Here is a 19120-nt window from a genome sequence, read left to right as displayed (position 1 = left end):
GACATTTTAAGGGAGGAAGAAGAAGGCGGAGGGAGAGGGGGAGGATAAAAAAGGAAGACAAAGGAGAACAAATGAGGGTCCATAAGCAGAACTGCCAGGATCATATTTGTATAAAACTTAACATGTGACATCAAGACTACCTGCCAAGTGAGAAACCACAGATGGCCAGAGGTGATAGACACATTCTTTACTCAAGTAGAAGTACACATACTTATGTAAAAGAAAGTGTCTGGTAAAAGTAGAAGTACTGATTAAACTTCTGTACTACAATACAAGTCAAAAAGTATTAAAGTATAGTATTAAAGTATAAAGTCATTTTTTGTCTTGCTACATCTTTTATGTTATCATTATTTATTACTTTGTATTTTAATTTTAAAATTTATACACAGTAAGGTATTGGTTTATTCTGTTATTACAATGCCTCATTATTGTAAATGTGATTTTTTTTTTTTTTTAATTAATAAAAAAGAAATAAAAAGAAAAACATTCCAAACTAGCAGATCCTGTCTCAGTTGTTTGGTAACATGGTAATTAGGGTTCAGGTCTGATCTTGGAAAAAAAAAAAAGAACCCTGATATCAGACTAAGCTGTCGACTTGTTATGCTTCATTTCCACATTCAGAGAACTGTATTTTTCTTCAAAGAAACAGCCAACTCAGTGGAGTGAGTGGATTCAAAAGTCTGGAGCCAGGATAGAGGGAAAAAAAGCCATTATATATGAACAGATCTTAATTTATAATAGGAAAAGAAGCCTAACTTCCCAAAATCTGAAATAACACTCCTAATGTTAGGATAACCGTCCAAAAGCTGTCCAAACGTTCACCAATCCACCAGATAAGGTAGTGCCAAGACAACTAACTTGTTGGCTGTTCTTCACTTCTACACCAAGGCAAGATAAGAAAAGTAGAGTTGGTTGCTAGGTAACGGACATAACAGTTGATAAGCGATGATGGATTAAATATTTGGGATTTTCCTAACCTGAGATACAATAGAATTAAGTAAGATAAAATAGAATTCCTGAAATTAGTTATGATTTGCTTCCGTAATACCAAGCTGAGAAAACACATTTTAGTCTCTTGCTGACTAAGATAGGAAGTTTCTGTAACATGGCCCCATGAGAGGAACATTTCTGAACCATTTAATAATGAACCACTGCCTTGATCCAGCTGATTCTCATTTGGTTAAATATGAATTTCCTGAAATCTGCATGTAAAAACTGTATGTGAACATATTTGTACATTTAATGGTCCAAGGTTTATATTTTGTGGTCTGTATCAAGTCACAACACAACCGCTCCTCATACCTGTCTGTTATCTCATATTGTACCTTCGCCTACCGCCTTCACTTCGCTGTTTCTGATAATAAAGATATCATAATTCTCGATGAGACATATTCCTATTACCGGACAAAGGTCGTAGAATAACTTTCTGTTTTATTTTGACGTTTACTGTACATGTAATCTAATTACGAAGTTTGATTGCTCATATATTGTCCGCATGTTTCATAAACGGTTAATATAAAACAGTTTTTCGCGGAATGAAACCGTAGAAGGATAAAGAAATGGTCCTGCTTAGACGGGATCCCTTGATTCGCATAACTCTCACGAGACTTGTACATATTGTTTCTTCATTGTGAACGTCGTATAAACAAATCATATTTTATAATGTCACAAATGTGTGGTTAATGTAATTTTAGGTTAAAAGGGCAAAAACACACAGTTAAGGTTAGAGAAGCATGATGGAAGCGATAACTCTCGCGAGATCTTTCGCGTGTCTGGGGTTCCCTCTAGACGCAACCAGAAATTGTCACAGAGCATCTGTAAATAAAGTTGTAAAAGCAGTCAGCTGCTCCGTTCGGCACCACAACAAACATGGCGTCGGGAGGCGGCTAGCTGAGAAGAAGTGCTGGAAATGCTCCACCGCCGTTTTAATTAACAGTTTTTTACTTAATAGCAGTGAATATTTTGTCGTCCCGGTCTGAAGATGGAGTCCGCCCCGTTCCCAGAGGAGGTTTCGGAGAGGAAAGTGTGTGTTGTCGGTTCGGAGCTGGTGGAAAACTACACTGTAAGCTGCGTCCTGCTTTCTCTAGCGCTAGCCAGTTAGCTTAGCTTGTAGCTATTTTAGCTTCAGGTCTGTTAAAATGACAGTGAGTTAAAGTGGAAGAAACTGCTCCAAACTACTACTAGTTGATGCTCAAACTGTTCAATTACTATACTTTATTTGGTCGGTCGCCATGTCTTTAATCCCATAAGGCTAGACTAGAAGAACCCGACAGAACTGAAAGGCTAACTGCCGCTAACTGTCGTCTTAACTCAGCTGTCAGCCGGTTGTCAGAGTGCTTACAGGGTTTATTCTAAAGGTTAGAGACCTGACAGTCCAGTGTAGCCTTTTCTTTCTCTGTCAGGGATGATACTTTATGTCTACACCGTGTAACTTTCTGTACTGACAGTTGCCACGCACATGGCTTATTAAAAAAAAAAATCATGATAGTTCACCAGCCCCATAGCTCCTCTTTATTTTGTTTTACTCAGGTTTAAACTATTTTGTAAGAAAGCAGATTTCGTTCATGATAAGAGTAAACGTCTAGGAATTATAATTTCTCTCCTCAAAGCAGTTTGAGTAAAGGGTCTGCATACTCGAACTGTTGCGGAGCTTTCAGCTGCATCTCGTGGCCATCCTCAGTGGATTGAGGCAGTTCAAGTGGTAGTGTCTTTTCCTGATAACAGGTGGCTGTATGTAGGTATACAAGATATGGATACTTTTCAGCTGATACCGACAATTACTTAGTTATCATGGCCAATACTGAATCGATAATTTCACACGTGTACTTTTAAAAGAAACTCATGAAACCTGCTTTGACTAGGGCTGCACAATTATTTGGAATATTATAGAAACTGCAACAAGGCCAAAAACTGTAATATCCAAACTGCAGAAGCTGCATTTTTCTAAAATAATATTTTTTAATACAGCACACATCAGTGCAATAAAGCAGAAGCTGCAATGTTTTGCTAAAAGAAAAATGTGCAACAAAACAGTATAATCATACTGAAGTGCTGTAGAGATGTCCTGGCCCACAAATCTTGTTCTCCAGCTGATACAGACCTCAACAAATGTTACATCATCATGATTTTATTTTATTTTTATTTTTTTGAGAAAATGAAAGTTTTAATGTTAAAATGATCTTTTCTCCAGTTGTGAATTATATCACAATTGCTGTATCTGTCAAAACAATCCCAGTGAGTTTTTTTTTTAGCATATTCTGCAGCCCTAGCTCTGACCTTACTGAAATTTAACTAATATCGCTAATATAGCAAAAGAGTAGAGTATTTTTCCTAAGAAGTCAAATTGAATTCTATGACATGATCTGTCAAATCAGATATTACTACAGTCGATATTTATAATGATATTTATATAGCTATCTAAAATGTAATAATATAAGTTTCCTATTATCAGCCAATAATGGGAAATTCTGTGTCTGTGACTTCCGTGTCTGTTCAGAGATGGTCTTTGGTGTTCCTTGACCTCTGTCCATGTAATTACTTGGAGCACCCATGCAGCTCAGGACGATCGCAGCAGTGTTTAATTCTCACAGATTGCAATCACTGATTGTCCTGCTGCTGTGTTTCAGGTCTATATCATTGAGGTGACAGATGGAGAACACAAGTGGACTGTGAAGCACAGATACAGTGACTTCCACGACCTCCATGAGAAGGTAAGAGACCAGAAGCAGGTCAGCTGATGGCTGTTTGCCCCATTAATAATTAATTTGCTTGGTATGATAGGTGTGATCGGTTTGACTAAATATTTACTTTATAATCTGTCCAGAAATTAACAGCAAGAAAAAATTGTTTTTGTTTTGAAGTCTGTTTTGTTCTGTGATGTGTTTATTACTCAATGAATATTTAAACATTTTAACTTTATGCAGCAATGAACTACATGTTATTATTCAACTTCATATTTCCATAATCATACTTAGAAACTTAGGTCCAATAACTATAATTGTCTGTCTTGCAATTGCAGAAATGTTAAGTGAAGAATAAAGGCTAACTTTTCTGATTAACCAGTTTATTTTCCTGCTGTCAAAACAAATTTGCAAACAACGTGTAGTTACCATAAGAATGAGTTTTTATAGATATTCTTTCTTGTCCTGCATTTGTTAACAAGCAGTAATGCAATTAGGGGTGTGTCATATGGCATCACAATATACTGTTATATGTTTTTTTCTGATTAAAAAAATATATAGTGATACTGGCAATATTCCAGGGGAAGGGGCTAGTTCCAGAAAGGGTAGTGACTTAACTAGTTTGGACATGTTTTGGTTACAAAAGATCAGATGCAGTAATATGTGAACAGTGCAAGGAGACTCTAACAACAAAAGGGGACAATACAAGGAACTAATTTCGCACCTCAAACAGAAGAACCTGGTTGAGAACGATGAGAGCCAAAAATCCTGCTAGGAGAACAGCTGTTGTGAGTTCTAAACCATATTACCCACCCTTAATTGCAATTGCTATAAATTTATTTTCTCACCTGTGTGACATACTTATATTTATACCAAAAATACTTGTAGTGTTAACTCACAATCACAAAAGAACCACACCTTAAAGCTGTTTTAAGAAAATGCTCCATGTTATGGGACATTACTATTTCCTGAAATTCCATTACCTGGAAATAATTCCTAATTGAAAATTTTCATCTACCAGAGGATAATATAGCTGCCACAAATAAATTATTCATCATCACACATTAATACCCATAATGCACCACATCAATGATGCACCACATCTATTCTTAGAGTGTGTTAGTGACCAAATGTTGCCTGTGATTGATAAGCAGTCTGCTTGTCTGAAAAATAGTTGCCAATAATGTAAAGTGAACATGAAATAAATGACAATATGACTCTACGACAGGAGAGACGGGAGTCTGACTTCAAACTGCAACAGGAAAAACAGAGCTTCTCAGAAAACAGGAGCTTCAGACTGTCTAGAAAACATCACTGGGTTTACACTTCTCATGGACATAAATAGAGAGCCAACAAAGCAGACTAGGTCTGCAGATTATTTTTAGTTTCAATTGTTCTGTCTATTATTTTTTTTGGTTTGCTAATAAATTGTTTATATAATACTAAAAACAGCCATCACAGTTTCATAGAGTCCATGGTGACAAATCTTGTCCTGTCACAAAGATATTCAGTTCACAGTGATACAAACAGAGAAAAGCAGCAAATCCCGCTTTGGAGAAGCTGCAACCAAAGAATATTTGGCATTTTTGCTTGGTAAATGAATCTTTTATCCTGATGTGTGTTTCCCCTTCAGTTGACGGCAGAGAAGAAGGTGGACCGACGGCTGCTTCCTCCAAAGAAGATGTTGGGGAAGAACTCGAAGAGTCTGGTGGAGCGGCGGCAGAAGGAGCTGGAACTCTACCTGCAGACTCTGCTGCAGCAGTTCCCGCAGGCCACGCCCACTCCTCTCGCCTGCTTCCTGCACTTTCATCTCTACGTGAGTACGCCTGAAGCTGCTACAACCCTGCAACCTCCCTGCATTGTATAGTAACCTGTAGGTGCTTCAACCTGGTTCTGCACCTAATAGCACTCAGGATGCTGCTACTTCAAACATAATAAGAGGAAAATATAACAGGTTTGAGTTTATGCTCAGATCCTGTAAACAGCACATCAAAAAGTATGTGCATTGTGAAAAATGTTGCTGTATGTTACAGTTTAACATGATATTCCAAATCCAAACCATGGGCATTAATCTGGCGCTATAACAGCTCTCTGGTTTCAGACTTTCCTCCAGATTTTGGAAATCAGCTTCATGAGAAATGGTGAGATCCGCCACTGATATCTGGCAATAAGCTGGGTGGGAAATTAACACCATCCACCAGCCAAATGCTGGTAAAATATGAAAGTGGCTGGTAGATTTCAAAGACACAATAATGATTACTATTGAGTGGCTGGTGAAATCACATTACATTTATCTTGTAATGGCTGGTTGATGTCCACATTTTATGAAGTTAATTTCCCTGGTGAAGAGGTCTGGCTGGCAGTCAGCGTTTCAGTTTATCCCCAGGGTGTTGGATGGGGTTGAGTTCATGATTATGCAGATCAGTTAAGTTCTGTCATAACAAACTGGGGAAAACATTTCTGTATGGACCTGGCTTTGTGCACATCATGTCATGTTGAAACAGGAAAGGACGAACGGTTGGCGCAACAATCTTTTGAAGCACAACAGTAAATTACTGGTAAATTTCCAGGGATTTATTGTTTTCCCATAAAGGTGGAGCACTTGCAAGAAATGCCGACCTTTTAGGGGATTTCTGCTTCTCCAATGTGAGGATTTGTTTTCTACTTTATAATATATAATAATTGTAAAATAATTGTCTTTGGGTTTTATACATATATGTATATATATATATATATATATATATATATATATATGTATGTATGTATGTATGTATATATATATATATATATATATATATATATATATATATATATGTATGTGTATATATATATATATATATATATATATATATATATATATATATATATGTATAGACATTTTATATATTAATCACTTGTGTTTATTAATCTAAATAAATGTGTGTTCAGCTAAATGACTACCCTCTTCAACTAAATACTGTGACACAACCTTTACTACATGTTGTGAAACAATCTTTACTACTCTGAAACCAGGTCAGAAATATTTTTGTCTCAGTTGCACCAGTTCTGTCCAAACTTCTTTGGGTTCTGTTTTTCAACACATCAGAGTTGCTGATATGATAAAACGTGTCATGTAATGAGAAAACCATGTTTTCCTATTCAGTAACTAATGATTATTTCCCAGATTAAGAAGTGTTGCTGCAGGCTGCTGTTAGCAGCAGTTAAAAGCTTTGCGATGTCGCTAACTGTGATCATATGATGATGTCAGTAGAACAATAGACCAGTGTTATCCGAGTCCTCAGGACTCTGCAGAGTAAACAGCCAACACGCAAAATCTTCTCATGTGACATGAAATGATCAACACATGACTGTCAGAGATAAGTTTAAATGATCACAGAAAACCGTTTCACATAACAGCTGCATAATGTAACTGTGATGAAAACATGATGCTCGCAGCCTGAGGTCAGGGGTCACGCCACGTCCTGTTCTTCACATGCTGTGCAACTCCAGTAGGGCTGAACAATTAATCAAAATGTTATGGAAGTCGCAGTATGACCTAATGCAATATCCAAATCACACAAGCTTTTACTAACATTTTTTAACAAAGGTAAAATGTGTCACTCCATAATTTAGAAAAGGAGGTTGCTCCTTAAACAGCGGGGTTCCCAGTGGAGTGCTAGACCCAAATTCCAGTGAACATATTCCAAAAAATTGAAAAGGTGGCACATCTCAAGTCTTCAAGTAAAGGAGGATAAAATACTCACATTTCACTTATTTATTTGGCTCACATCACAACGTACCTTTTATCAATAAATAAGGTGTTGTGGGGCTGCGAGATGCCCTGGTCTACAAATCATATTCTCCGTACGTAAGAGAACATGCAGTTCCTAGAAAAAATACATTAGAAGTTATAGGAAAAAAAATCAGTGATAATGAAATGACAAAATCAAATAATTGCAATATGATTTTTCATGATTTTTTTTTAGGGGGATATCATTCAGCCCCAAACTTGGGGCTAATGTGATGTTATCCAGCTATAATTATTCAAACATAATCAGAGGTGTTATTTATCAGGCCTCCATGAAGTTACCTTGACAGAAGAGTGTGTTGGAAAAACGTTTTTAAAGGGACAGTTCACCCCCAAATCAAAAATACATATTTTCTGGCCTGTAGTGCTGTTTATCCATCTAAATTTTTTTGGTCTGAATTGAAACATCAGCCTGATGTCTGCCTTCTCTCCAATATAATGAGACTAAATGGTACTCATGTGCTCAAAGCACCAAAAAAAAATTACATTTGAAGAATTCAAAACAAGCGTCTCTTTTTACAAATTGTGACACAGTTACTCAAGATTATCCACAGACCTTGTTGTCTCATTACATTTCTTCACACCAAAAAAGTCTAGATGGATAAAAAGCACCGCAGGCCATCGCAAAACTATGTATTTTAGGTTTTGAGGTGAACAGCCCCTTTACAGGAAGGCAGCAGTTGAAACCATGAGCACCTGTCTGCTGAAGATTATTTTACTCTACAAGTTTAAGTGTTTGTTATTTTGAAGTGAATCCAGTTCTTAACAAACTCTTTGTCTCCTCCAGGAGATCAACGGCATCACAGCAGCACTGGCTGAGGAGTTGTTTCATAAAGGTTTGCTTCCTTTCTGACCTTTTACCTCTCTCTTCTCTCATGTAGTGTTTCTACAACTGTGTTGTGTCAGAAGATAGTCAAATACTCATGGCCAAAATGCAAAAAATTGTCTTAATAATTTACCAACATTTAAAGACGACACTTGTCTTCTTCTTTATCTACCCTGAACAAGACCGTTCCAAAAACGTTGGAAAATTATTTGGTGTGTCTGGTGTGTGTTCCTCCTCTTATTCTGAAAGCCAAGACCTGTGTTAACAATTAATGAGACTCCGTCAGTGGAGTTGTGTGTTTCACTCTCTGTAGTTGCAGAGCCTTTCTCCCTGTAGTTGTTGCTATACTGCAAGTTTATGAGATGAAATGCACTGAGCCAAAATGCTCTGAATCTAGTGTATTTTATTAATCAGCAACGACACAACATAAGGAAGTAAACGTGGCAGATTTAGTCAAATAGCTGGTTTTCATCCACAGTGAGTGAAATGATGTGAAACAGCAGTCTGTTAAGTTTCATAAGTTTCGAACCTTTTGGTTTTCTGTTTTTTTAGTTGCTTAGAATCCCAAAATATTTAAATACCAGCTTTAATAGTTTATATCTGTTGCAGCTGCATCGGCCCAGTTTCTTCAAAAGAAATGTTTAAAAGGATTTAAAAGTTTCATCTATCCCTGTTCATGTTTATACACCCAAATATAACTTTATTAAAAACATTGTTGTGAATGTTCCAGGTATTGTCAGCGTCTGGTTTGTAGATGTTGTTCCGTGAAACAGCAGCTGTGAACAGAAAACTGACAAACAAAGTAGACTGTTCAGATGAAATCTTACACAGTGAGCAGTGTCAGACTTCTGTGTGTTTGTTTGTTGTAGGTGAGCAGTTGCTGCAGGCTGGCGAGGTGTTTTCTCTACATCCTCTGCAGCTTTACTCCGTCTCCCAGCAGCTACGTCTGGCCAAACCAACCTGCTGTAACGGAGACGCCAAAACCGACCTGGGACACATCCTCGACTTCACCTGCAGGCTGCGGTACCTCAAGGTCAAACATTGCTTTATTCAACACAAATCCCCATCGTACATTGTGGTGTTGAGTTCTGACTTCCCTGTGGGGAGCAGAGTTGGTGAATGAATGTCCTCGCTTGTTTTCTTTCTGTTATTCAGATATCTGGTACCAGAGGTCCAGTAGGAACCAGTAACATCCAGGAGAGCAGCCTCCCCTTCGACCTATCAGTTTTCAAGTCACTGCTGCAGATAGAGGTAACTGTCTGACTGCCTCTCCTTAAAATACTCTTGTCTGTACACGTGCAGAATTCCTGCCTCATTTGTATCACAGAAAACCCTCATATTTGTTAATAATAATAATAATAATAATAATGAGCAGCAGGTCCACCCACGTTCTATAATTTATACCAGACTGTGGACTCAGGTGGTGTATGGTCACACCAGTAAGCAGTGAACACGTCACTGATGCATTACTGACGTTGCTTCTCATTATATCAAATTGGATTTCAGCTAATATGATAATTTATTCCATGCTGGACTCTCAGGCTCTAAGTTCCCTCAGAGGTCAGCACTGACAAGACTGTTGGTAGTTAACTGTACAAATTAGTGAGTCAAGGTTCACTTACACCAAACTTTACTTTACATCCACAAATAAAGCTGCTGTTCCTTGTGTTTGTTTTTTTTTGTCTGAAAGGTAAATGCTGGTGTGAACAGGGCTTAATGTTTGCAGCTGTGTCATGTCACTATAACACACAGTCAGACTAAAATACGCCTGCCAGAATAAACTCCTGTGATATTACCAACAGGAATTAGCGTGGGTAGAGTTATAAACATGGTTTGCAGAAACTAACATGGCTAGTGGGCTACCAGCAGCAGTTGAGAAGGTTGTTAATTATACAGTGTTTTAACAGAAATCTGAGTCACTGCAGCCAAACAGCATTCGTTATTCTCCTCTGCTTGGTTTATTTTGCTGTGCAGTTATAAAACAAGAACATAAACTATATATATATTCCCCGAATAAGAGGTCAGTTCCACCCAATTTCTCGAACTGGCTGGATATTGGCGAGCCCAGGAATTTCCTGTGCCAAATTTAAATCGGATTGAACAATGCACAAAGCGAAGGAGGCGGATCAGTTTTGGAGCGGAAGAAAATATGTCTCAGTTCTCTCCGCACAGAAGTGAACGCAGAATGAATTTCTATCTGACAGGATCTTTAATGTCGTTGAAGGCTTGAGAGCCGAAAACGTACACATGCTAAACCAGGAGAGATGTTTGACTCATGCTGCTTTCACTGGTTTGCACCTCTGTGTGTGTGTGTGTGTGTGTGTGTGTGTGTGTGTGTGTGTGTGTGTGTGTGTGTGTGTGTGTGTGTGTGTGTGTGTGTGTGTGTGTGAGATTGAAGCTGTATGCTGAAGCACAGCTGTGGATCAAATTATTAAATCTAGTCTCTGCAGTGTTTCAGACTGGCTGGGTCGGGTAGAAATATTTGTGGTGTTACTGGTAACTTTATTTATCCATACAACAAGGGAATACCAGAAACTGATTGGCTGAAAATTATTATGTTTGCATAACTGCACTGCTCTCACACAGCAGCCTCTTCAGTCTTTAAAAAGCATTTGCCTCAAAAGACAGACTTTCATCTTTTTAGGCTTTTCATCCTTTCAGACTTTAATCAGTGGACGCTGATGTTGTACTTCCTGAGTACCTGTGTCGCATCATTCAGAGGCCAGAGAACAAGCGTTTATTTTCCAAGCACAAGTCTGTCCACAGAGCTTTGTTGCATGTCACTCCTCTATCTAATCACAAAGTAAAAACAATAACAGAGGGGACAAATAAATTTTATTATGATACAAAGTCCAATGAAAATGATTAGCAGCCGTGAAATGCCAGGTTTTATCTGAGGTATTGCTGCTCAGTTAACAATATTATTATGTCATATTCCCTTGAGTATATTCCAATAACAGTTTGATGGGAATAAACGGATGAGGATTGTATTTTGGCTTTTAAGATATTCACTTAAAATCTGCCAAAATTTTGATAGTAACTTCTGTCTCTCCATCTGTCTTCAGATCAGCGAGTGCAGCTCTCAGCAGATTCGAGGTTTGTCGTCTCTGAGGTCGAGTCTGGCGACTCTGAGTATCCACCGCTCCACGGAAACTATGATGGTACGGTTTAGACTAAATACAACTCTGTAGTATTCATGTTCATGCACGTCTTGTTTGTTTTGTACTAATGTGTGTTTTGTGTGGTGGCTTCATGCAGGCGATCCTGGTCCCGGAGGCGAGTGAGTTCTCACAGTGGGAAGCAGAGGGGGCGGAGTCTGGCTGTCCCGTCACAGCTGTCATCCCCGTGTGGAGAAACCTGACCACGCTGGACATGAGTCACAACTGCATCAGCACCATCGACAGCTCTGTGGTGAGACACACCCACCAAACCTACACACAGTGTGAACTTCAGTTGATAACAGGGTTTAAAAGTTTTTGAATTCTGCACTCGTCATTGTCACTTTTTACCCAGCCGTCCAATCACAGTGGACGAAGGGCGGGACAAATAGGCACCACAAACTCTGTCCTGCTCATATGTAAGGACTCCGAGGCTTGAACTAGGCTCTCTCTAATTTTTTCTCTTGAACCAAACGATACTACTGCACGATATGTTTCCTCGCCCACAAAAATCTCATGACCCACAAAGGCCAGCGTGTCTGCGTCCCTCCCTACATGCGTCAGCCCTCCCTCTCATTCAGAGCAACCATGTGCTGACATTTCTACGTCAGCCAAAATGTCTCAGCTCTGGTTGTTTTCAGAAGAGCGGCTGTTTTTTTAGTTTTTTTTTCAGCGAAGGGAAAAAACACTCACCACCTAACAGTAATACAGTTACAGCACAGTTGTAGCACACAAAGCAGTTGTGTCAGGTGATCAATTTGTGTTTTTGTTTAATATTTTGAGATCCAGATGATTTTACCACATTTGCTGGTGTTGGTTCATTTAACGATTTTGTTTCATGCAAACGTGCTGGTTCTTCTGCTGCACTGATTAGTCAGCAAGCTGTTGTCTCAGGAGGTCAGGTCACAATGTTCCTGATATCACACTTTCTTCTTTAAACTGGGCAAAGAACAAGCTGATTATATGAATAAAGGGAAGTTTAGGTTTTTTTGTGCTGATGCTGAGTTTTTCTCTGCTGTAGAAACTGATTCCTAAGGTGGAGTTTCTGGATCTGAGCTACAACCAGCTGTCCACAGTGGAAAACCTCCAGGTATGTGACCGCGTGATGCAGAATCCATCAGCTCTGTGAGGACGCTCGGCCTGTATGTCTGTGTCAGCATCATTCTTAGGGTTTCAAAAAAAGAAAATAGTGAAAAATTTTCACAGTTTTCCAGAGCCCAAGGTGATGCTTTCACATGTGGTGTTTTGTCTGACAAAAACCCAAACACAATCAGTTTACTATGATACAAAACAGAGACAAGCAGCAAATCCTCACAATGGAGGTGGAGGTTAGAATATGAAAATATTTGACATTTCTGCTCAATAAATGACTATCTAATCTATTAATAAAATGTTGGCATTTAATGTGAAACTAGTTGCAACATAGCAGTTAGTGTTCATTTTACGCTAAAACTTAAGATCATAAGGCAGCCGGTCCTGACAGCTGCAGTTTGACGCCCCTACAGATGTGTAGTTTGTCCATTATCAGCTGTACTAAAGCAACTGTCCTGTGGTTGCAGCACCTGTACAATCTGGTCCACGTGGATCTGTCCTACAACAGCCTGCGGGTCTTGGAAGCTGCTCACACCCGTCTGGGCAACATCAAAACTCTGAGCCTGGCGGGGAACCAGCTGGACCAGCTGACCGGCCTCACCAAGCTCTACTCCCTGGTCAACCTGGACCTCAGCCACAACCAGCTGGCTCAGGTAATTGCACTGTGCACGTCCGGTGGACAAAGTCATGTAGCTACATACAGAAAATCTGTCTTTTACTACTTTATTGTAAAGGCCTGTTCAGACCAAAGATGTGACTGAATGAAACCTTGTATTGTATCCATAGCAACGACAATCTGTACCTCTGTTCTTAGTGTTGGCTTTTCAGGGTCCTTTGTTGCTGGATAAAATGTGTAGCCTCTTAAAATATGAATGAGCACAGTGATTGTGAGTTACTTGCTGCAGTTGTATTTCTTGTATTGATGAAATGGTGAAAACATAAAAAACAAGGTTTTTAAGAGTTTGTAGCATCAATGGGTGCTTCAACAGAATACCAAGGAGACTTCTGCAAATTTTTGCCATGAACTTGAGATGGGACGTGTCCCCTCTTTTTGCCAATTTCTTGACTAGTTGACTTTCCTATGAGCTCATTGGCTGTCGAAACCATTAATGTGCCATAGTCTGAAACCAGCCACTGCTGACTTTACAAGCTGAGTCTTGAACTACGCAGTCAGACGGCTTGAATCAAACTGAGATCAGCCAGTTCACACTGCTGCAACTTTTTCCTGCAGTCTTCTAAAACAGAATGCCTAATTACAAATCTTTGGTCTGAACTGGGTTTAAGAGCGCAAAAGATTTATTTCTAGCATCATTTTGTGCATTAAAAGAAAAGGAAATATGTAGATAATTACAAAGGGTACTAAATATGCTACAATATTACCAAAAAAGAAAAAATAAATAAATTATTGAAACATCCAACCTGTTGATAATTGCAAGAGAGGTCCTCATCCATCCCTTCTTTATCGTTCCATGTTTTCGTCATCATTTTGTCCTCTCTCTACTGTTGATTTTGGTTGTTCATGATGTGTGTGTGTGTTTTCAGTTGGAGGAGATCAGGAACATCGGCTCTCTGCCGTGTCTGGAGAAACTCAACCTGTCCAGTAACCCCATGTGCATCATCCCAGACTACAGAACCAAAGTCCTGGCCCAGTTTGGAGACCGTGCAGCAGAGGTACACCAACAAAACCACCACAATGTTAATATTACTGTGGTACTATTACTACCAGCAGCAGCACCAAGATGTTTTTCTTGCTTCTTTCTGTTGCTTGGATTGTTTATTATTAATGTACTGTGTAATATTACTACTGCAGAGGTAAACAACCAACACCACCACACTGCTTCTCTGTCTTGGATGCTGCTAGGCTGATATTACTGTCACTACAAGTACCTCTACTATAGAAACTGCTTATACTACTATTAGTAATGATTGATTTGTTTCGTTTATTTTTGTGTCATGCACACAGAGTACCTTTCTGTCATGAGTTTACAAGACACCAAAATTACAGTTGCAGTGTTCAAGCGTTTCATTATGTTTCCTTTCATTACAAAATTACAGGTTATTTTACAGCTCGGTCTTCAACAAAACATCTTCCCTTCTCTCCCAAGGTTGGCAAATAAAGCCTCCTCCCTTCATAAAGCACAACTCATTTTTTTCATAATCATTCAGCTAAAAGAAATCAGCATAAATGGAGGACATTCTAGGAAAAAAAAATTACATTCCTTGTGTCCTTGTAGACAGGACAGCAAAACAAAAAATGGACCTCATTCCTAATTTCACTGAGCAACAAATAAAGTCCCTCCTTCTCTGGAGTGGCATTAAACCTGCCAGACTCAAGGGGTAATAGTAATATTCCAGACAATAATTGTGCACATACAGATCTTTGTCTTTTGTTTAAGTTCTACTTCACATAAGGTTCTACACTCTAGTTATTCTTTATGGGTTCATAGTTTTTGTTTGTACCATATATTAACAGACCATTTTTCTCAATACAGGAGAAACATTTTGCTCCTAACTTAACCCATCATTCAAATAAAACAAGGATTGCGAGTAATACTTCTGCCTCTGTCTATGCTACTTCAGCAGCTGCTTTTAATAGCATTGACTCTACTGCTTTTCAGACAAAACGCATGTGTGCAAGGTGACATGTTTTTAAAGAAAACATTCTGTCGTCAGGTTTGTCTGGACGGTAAAGTGACGACAGAGAAGGAGCTGGACACAGTGGAAGTGTTGAAAGCCATTCAGAAAGCCAAAGAAGTCAAAGACAGGATGAGCAGCGGCGACAAGAAGGTACGTTCGGTCACACTGAATCATACAGCAGGAGGCACCATCACACCTGCAGAGACCAGTTTATACAGTTAAATTAACAAAAAAAAAACGGATTATTGCATTTTTTGTATATGATGTGGTCTTAAATTGTTTTATTTTTCTGTTTTAAACTGTGAAGCACCTTGTAACTCGCACTACGTAATTAAGTTTGTTGTTGTTATAATTATTATTAAATTATCAGTATTTATGTCAGTTACTTTGACTTACAGTTTGCACTTAAAACATTGTTAAAAAGTTCAGAAATGTTAAGAATCTAAATAATTTGTTTTCATTTATATATCCAGTGTAGATCAGTACTTTATGAATCTCTTTTAAGACTGTGAGGCAGCAGAGCTTAAACCAAGACTGTTTTCTGGACATTTACCCAACAGCGCTGAATATTATTTTTCAATGTTATCAGTATCAGAGGAAGTAAATGAACTCATGTCCGCTGACTGGACTCCTCAGACTTTGTTCTTTGACCTCTTAAAAGCAGTAAACAATCTTGACCTCAAACCACTGGTGAATGTTTTATCTTTCTTAGTCGTGTTCTATAATCTCAGCCTCCAAATAGATGAACCCTGAAACCTGCTGTAGTGGTTGAATAATTCTAACCTGATTATAGACCAGTCAGACATCACATCAGTTGATATCAAGTTAATTACTAACAGATCTCTGAAGACTGACCGGCTGTTTTGAAAACACATTGTGTCACTGCAGCAGCCTGTTCTGTTACTGTGTAACTACATGAGAGTGACGAGCGGCTTTAGTGTGTGTTGGAGTCACAACCTGCAGATCAGCAGCTACAACTGGAGTAACAACAATTATCAGCCAAGTTGACCCAAGTCGATGAAAGCGATTGTGCATATCAGCAGCAGAGATAAGAAGTAATACAGATACAGTCAGTAAAACAAAAAGAGGTATGGGTATAAAAACTGGCATGATTAAGTGTATGAGGTTCTTATCTTACTTGGAAATAAAAATTCAGCAAGGGAAACAGACTGGGGAGCAACATCTGTACAATTAAGTCACTTTTTTGAGATGGGAAAATGTAATGTAATGTTTCCTCCTGCAGAAGAAGTTTTTAAGTTTTCTTTCTGTTCATTGTTGAAGGTATGAGATTTTGCTCCTCCTTGCATAACTGATGAGGAGCGTCCGTTGGAAATAGCGACTTTGCTGTCCATTTCAGACAAAACACCGTCACACCGCAGACACGTCACTTGCACGTAATTAAAGTGTCATCTTAGTGGCCTCTTATGTCAGCAGAGATGTTAACTAACCAATACAATATTTCAGTATAAAGCTGATACCGAGCCATTATGACTGTGCATCTCTAATCCAATTATTTTAGTTAGCTTTTACGTATTATTTATCGTATGCATATGTGTCAGTGCAGTTTTTAATTTTGATGAAGCCATATTTAGAGGCCTTAATGTTCTTGCTTTGGTAACAAATAGGTTCAGCAAAGGATCATTATTGTGTGTGTTAGGCTTTGATCCCTAGAAAGTTTTTGTTTGACTGCCGTGCACAGTAAAAAATCCTGAATCAATACATTTAAGACACGTTTGTCCTTCCTTCATGCAGAATGTTTAAAACTAAAAGAACCTTCGTGCTGAAGGCTGAACGCCCACACAGGAAAAGATCTCTGTCATACTGGGAGGTGTAATAATATCAAGGTCTTTCTGCAGAGGGAACCAAGAGATTTTCAAAAGCAAATATGTAATACATTAGCATTCTGTTGATTACACCTTGTTCACAGATTTCTGCACATTTACAGATTTTTAAAAAGAAAACAAAACCTGTCATGAAGGTTTTGTTTAAGTTTCAACACAGAGATTTAGCTCTTGAACTTCAGTTTGATTAATACCTTTTCACACAGCTTCATACATGTACAGCCAGAGCAGTGCTACATTTATGTTACAGGATTTGCTTTGTTTTTTGTTTTCATTTAGAAAAGAACAAATCTGTCTCTGTAGAATTGCTGAAAGAATCAGTCTTAAAGGGATAGTTTGGATTTTTTTTGAGATGGGGTTGTAAAATGTACCTATCCATAGTCGGTGTATTACCTGCAGTAGATGGAGGTCGGCACGGCCCCAATTCTCCGAGGTAAATTAAAATTTGCCAAAGCAGTCTGATGGTTTTGGAAAGAGTGGTTCAACTGTTTATGTAGGGGCAGTTTGCTGTTGAAAAGGGTTGTCTGAGGGTAAGATAGGATAGTGAAAATATTTTAAATACTAATTACAGTGATAGGGAATATTCAGGTTGGCCTTACATTTATGTTCCTGACATGCTGCTGACCCTGAACATCACTTAGCTTCACTCAGCTTCACTAAGCTGCAGGTACTTTGGCTGCTTCTCCAAACTGGTTGCCTTTAAACACCCAGATTGACAATTATTCTTTATTCTTTATTTGGGTCCCCATGAGCTTTAAAAAGTGGTCGCCAGTCTTCCTGGGCTCCACACAAAAACAACAAAAGAATCACAAAAAATGAATAAGACAATGAAACACACTATAAACCCAAAATTAAGATTATAAAATAAAATTGGTGAAATGGCTCCGCTGCTGATGAAGCTGCTGACTGCAGGTTTCAGGGTGCGATCTGGTGGATGATGATGATGATGATGATGATGATGATGATGATGATGTAGTAGGTGACTGCTGCTCTCTGAAGGCTTCCTCCTCTCTGTCCTCTCGTCAGATCAGTGAGGAGACCAGGCTGTCTGCTGCTGCACCTCCTCACCTCTCCTCCTCCTCTCCCCCCTCCTCCTCCTCCTCCTCCTGCTGCTCCTCTGCTGTTGTTCCTCCTGCTGTCACCTCCTCTTCCTCTTCATCCTCCTCCTCCTCTTCCTGTCCGGCCCAGCAGGCTGCCTGCCCCAGCCAAGGTAATCATGTATGTATCAGGCTGTGCAGGGCGGGAGGGAGGGGGGGAGGTTGCGGTGGTTTTTATTTCTGCTGTAAGGCAGCAGCCAGACAGATGAGAGTGTTACTCTCTTTCTGTCTCATTGTGAAACTGTGTTGGAGCTGCAGATATTTCCATCAGCAGTTAATCTGGCACTTGCTTAGTCAGAAAACAGTGAAAAATACCGGACAGTTTCCCGGAGTTGAGGGTGACATCTTCAAATGATGTGTTATGTTGGACCAACAGTTAAAATGCTCAGTTTACAATGATATAAAACCGAGAAAGCAGCAAATCAAAATTATTGTTTTAATTAATAATTTTATTAGTTTCCTGTTAGTCAACTATTTGATTAACTGACTTAACCAGGGCTCAGTGTCAGGTGTCAGCTTGTAATTGCTGAAACTTAAAATACGGTTGCCGTTTTTAGTCACCTTATAGCTTGAAGAATTAAGATACTATGCAGTTACATGTCAGCTTAATAATGAAAGTATTATATAGAATAGGGCTGGAATAGGAATAGGAATCTTCACTTCTCAAAATTTCATAAATGTCCATTTATTATTTATTTTTTGTTCCGGTTCCATTTAATCAATTTGCACATTCATGTGACATTGACAGGTTAGTTGAAATTTGCATCCCACAGTCAAGGAGCTTAATTTCCTTCACAACTGAATATTTAAATATAGCAACTTTTCTATTGATTTGTATCTTAATAAAGATGCTCTAATATGTGTCGGATGGCAGATAAAAAATTACTGAAAGCCAGAGGCTTAATACAGTGTATTCACTCCAGACGTGTTTAGCCCACAAACACAGGAATCAGGGGTGATGTCAGCCTGACACCATCCATTTGTCTTTTTTTTATTGAGCAG

General features: G+C 38.8%; 1 protein-coding gene across 1 annotated transcript in view; it reads left to right on the top strand.

Annotated features, from left to right (window-relative positions):
- The first annotated feature begins 1826 nt into the window (after nucleotides 1-1826).
- nisch (nischarin) overlaps nucleotides 1827-19120 on the top strand; it is a 31922-nt gene continuing 14628 nt past the window's right edge. The window contains exons 1-13 of the mRNA XM_084739583.1: nucleotides 1827-2062; nucleotides 3627-3710; nucleotides 5314-5496; nucleotides 8255-8303; nucleotides 9163-9326; nucleotides 9449-9544; nucleotides 11359-11454; nucleotides 11552-11704; nucleotides 12473-12541; nucleotides 13011-13196; nucleotides 14086-14214; nucleotides 15217-15330; nucleotides 18048-18231. Of these exons, the coding sequence (XP_084595709.1) occupies nucleotides 1982-2062; nucleotides 3627-3710; nucleotides 5314-5496; nucleotides 8255-8303; nucleotides 9163-9326; nucleotides 9449-9544; nucleotides 11359-11454; nucleotides 11552-11704; nucleotides 12473-12541; nucleotides 13011-13196; nucleotides 14086-14214; nucleotides 15217-15330; nucleotides 18048-18231 (1588 nt within the window). The 5' untranslated portion in view covers nucleotides 1827-1981. The remainder of the gene's footprint in view (nucleotides 2063-3626; nucleotides 3711-5313; nucleotides 5497-8254; nucleotides 8304-9162; nucleotides 9327-9448; nucleotides 9545-11358; nucleotides 11455-11551; nucleotides 11705-12472; nucleotides 12542-13010; nucleotides 13197-14085; nucleotides 14215-15216; nucleotides 15331-18047; nucleotides 18232-19120) is intronic.

This window comes from Lutjanus erythropterus, chromosome 2, assembly GCF_056507025.1.
Source record: "Lutjanus erythropterus isolate fLutEry1 chromosome 2, fLutEry1.hap2, whole genome shotgun sequence".
Taxonomy (NCBI): Eukaryota; Metazoa; Chordata; class Actinopteri; order Lutjaniformes; family Lutjanidae; genus Lutjanus; species Lutjanus erythropterus.
The sequence above is the reverse complement of the archived record's forward strand: the minus strand, read 5'-3'. Positions and strand labels throughout refer to the sequence as shown.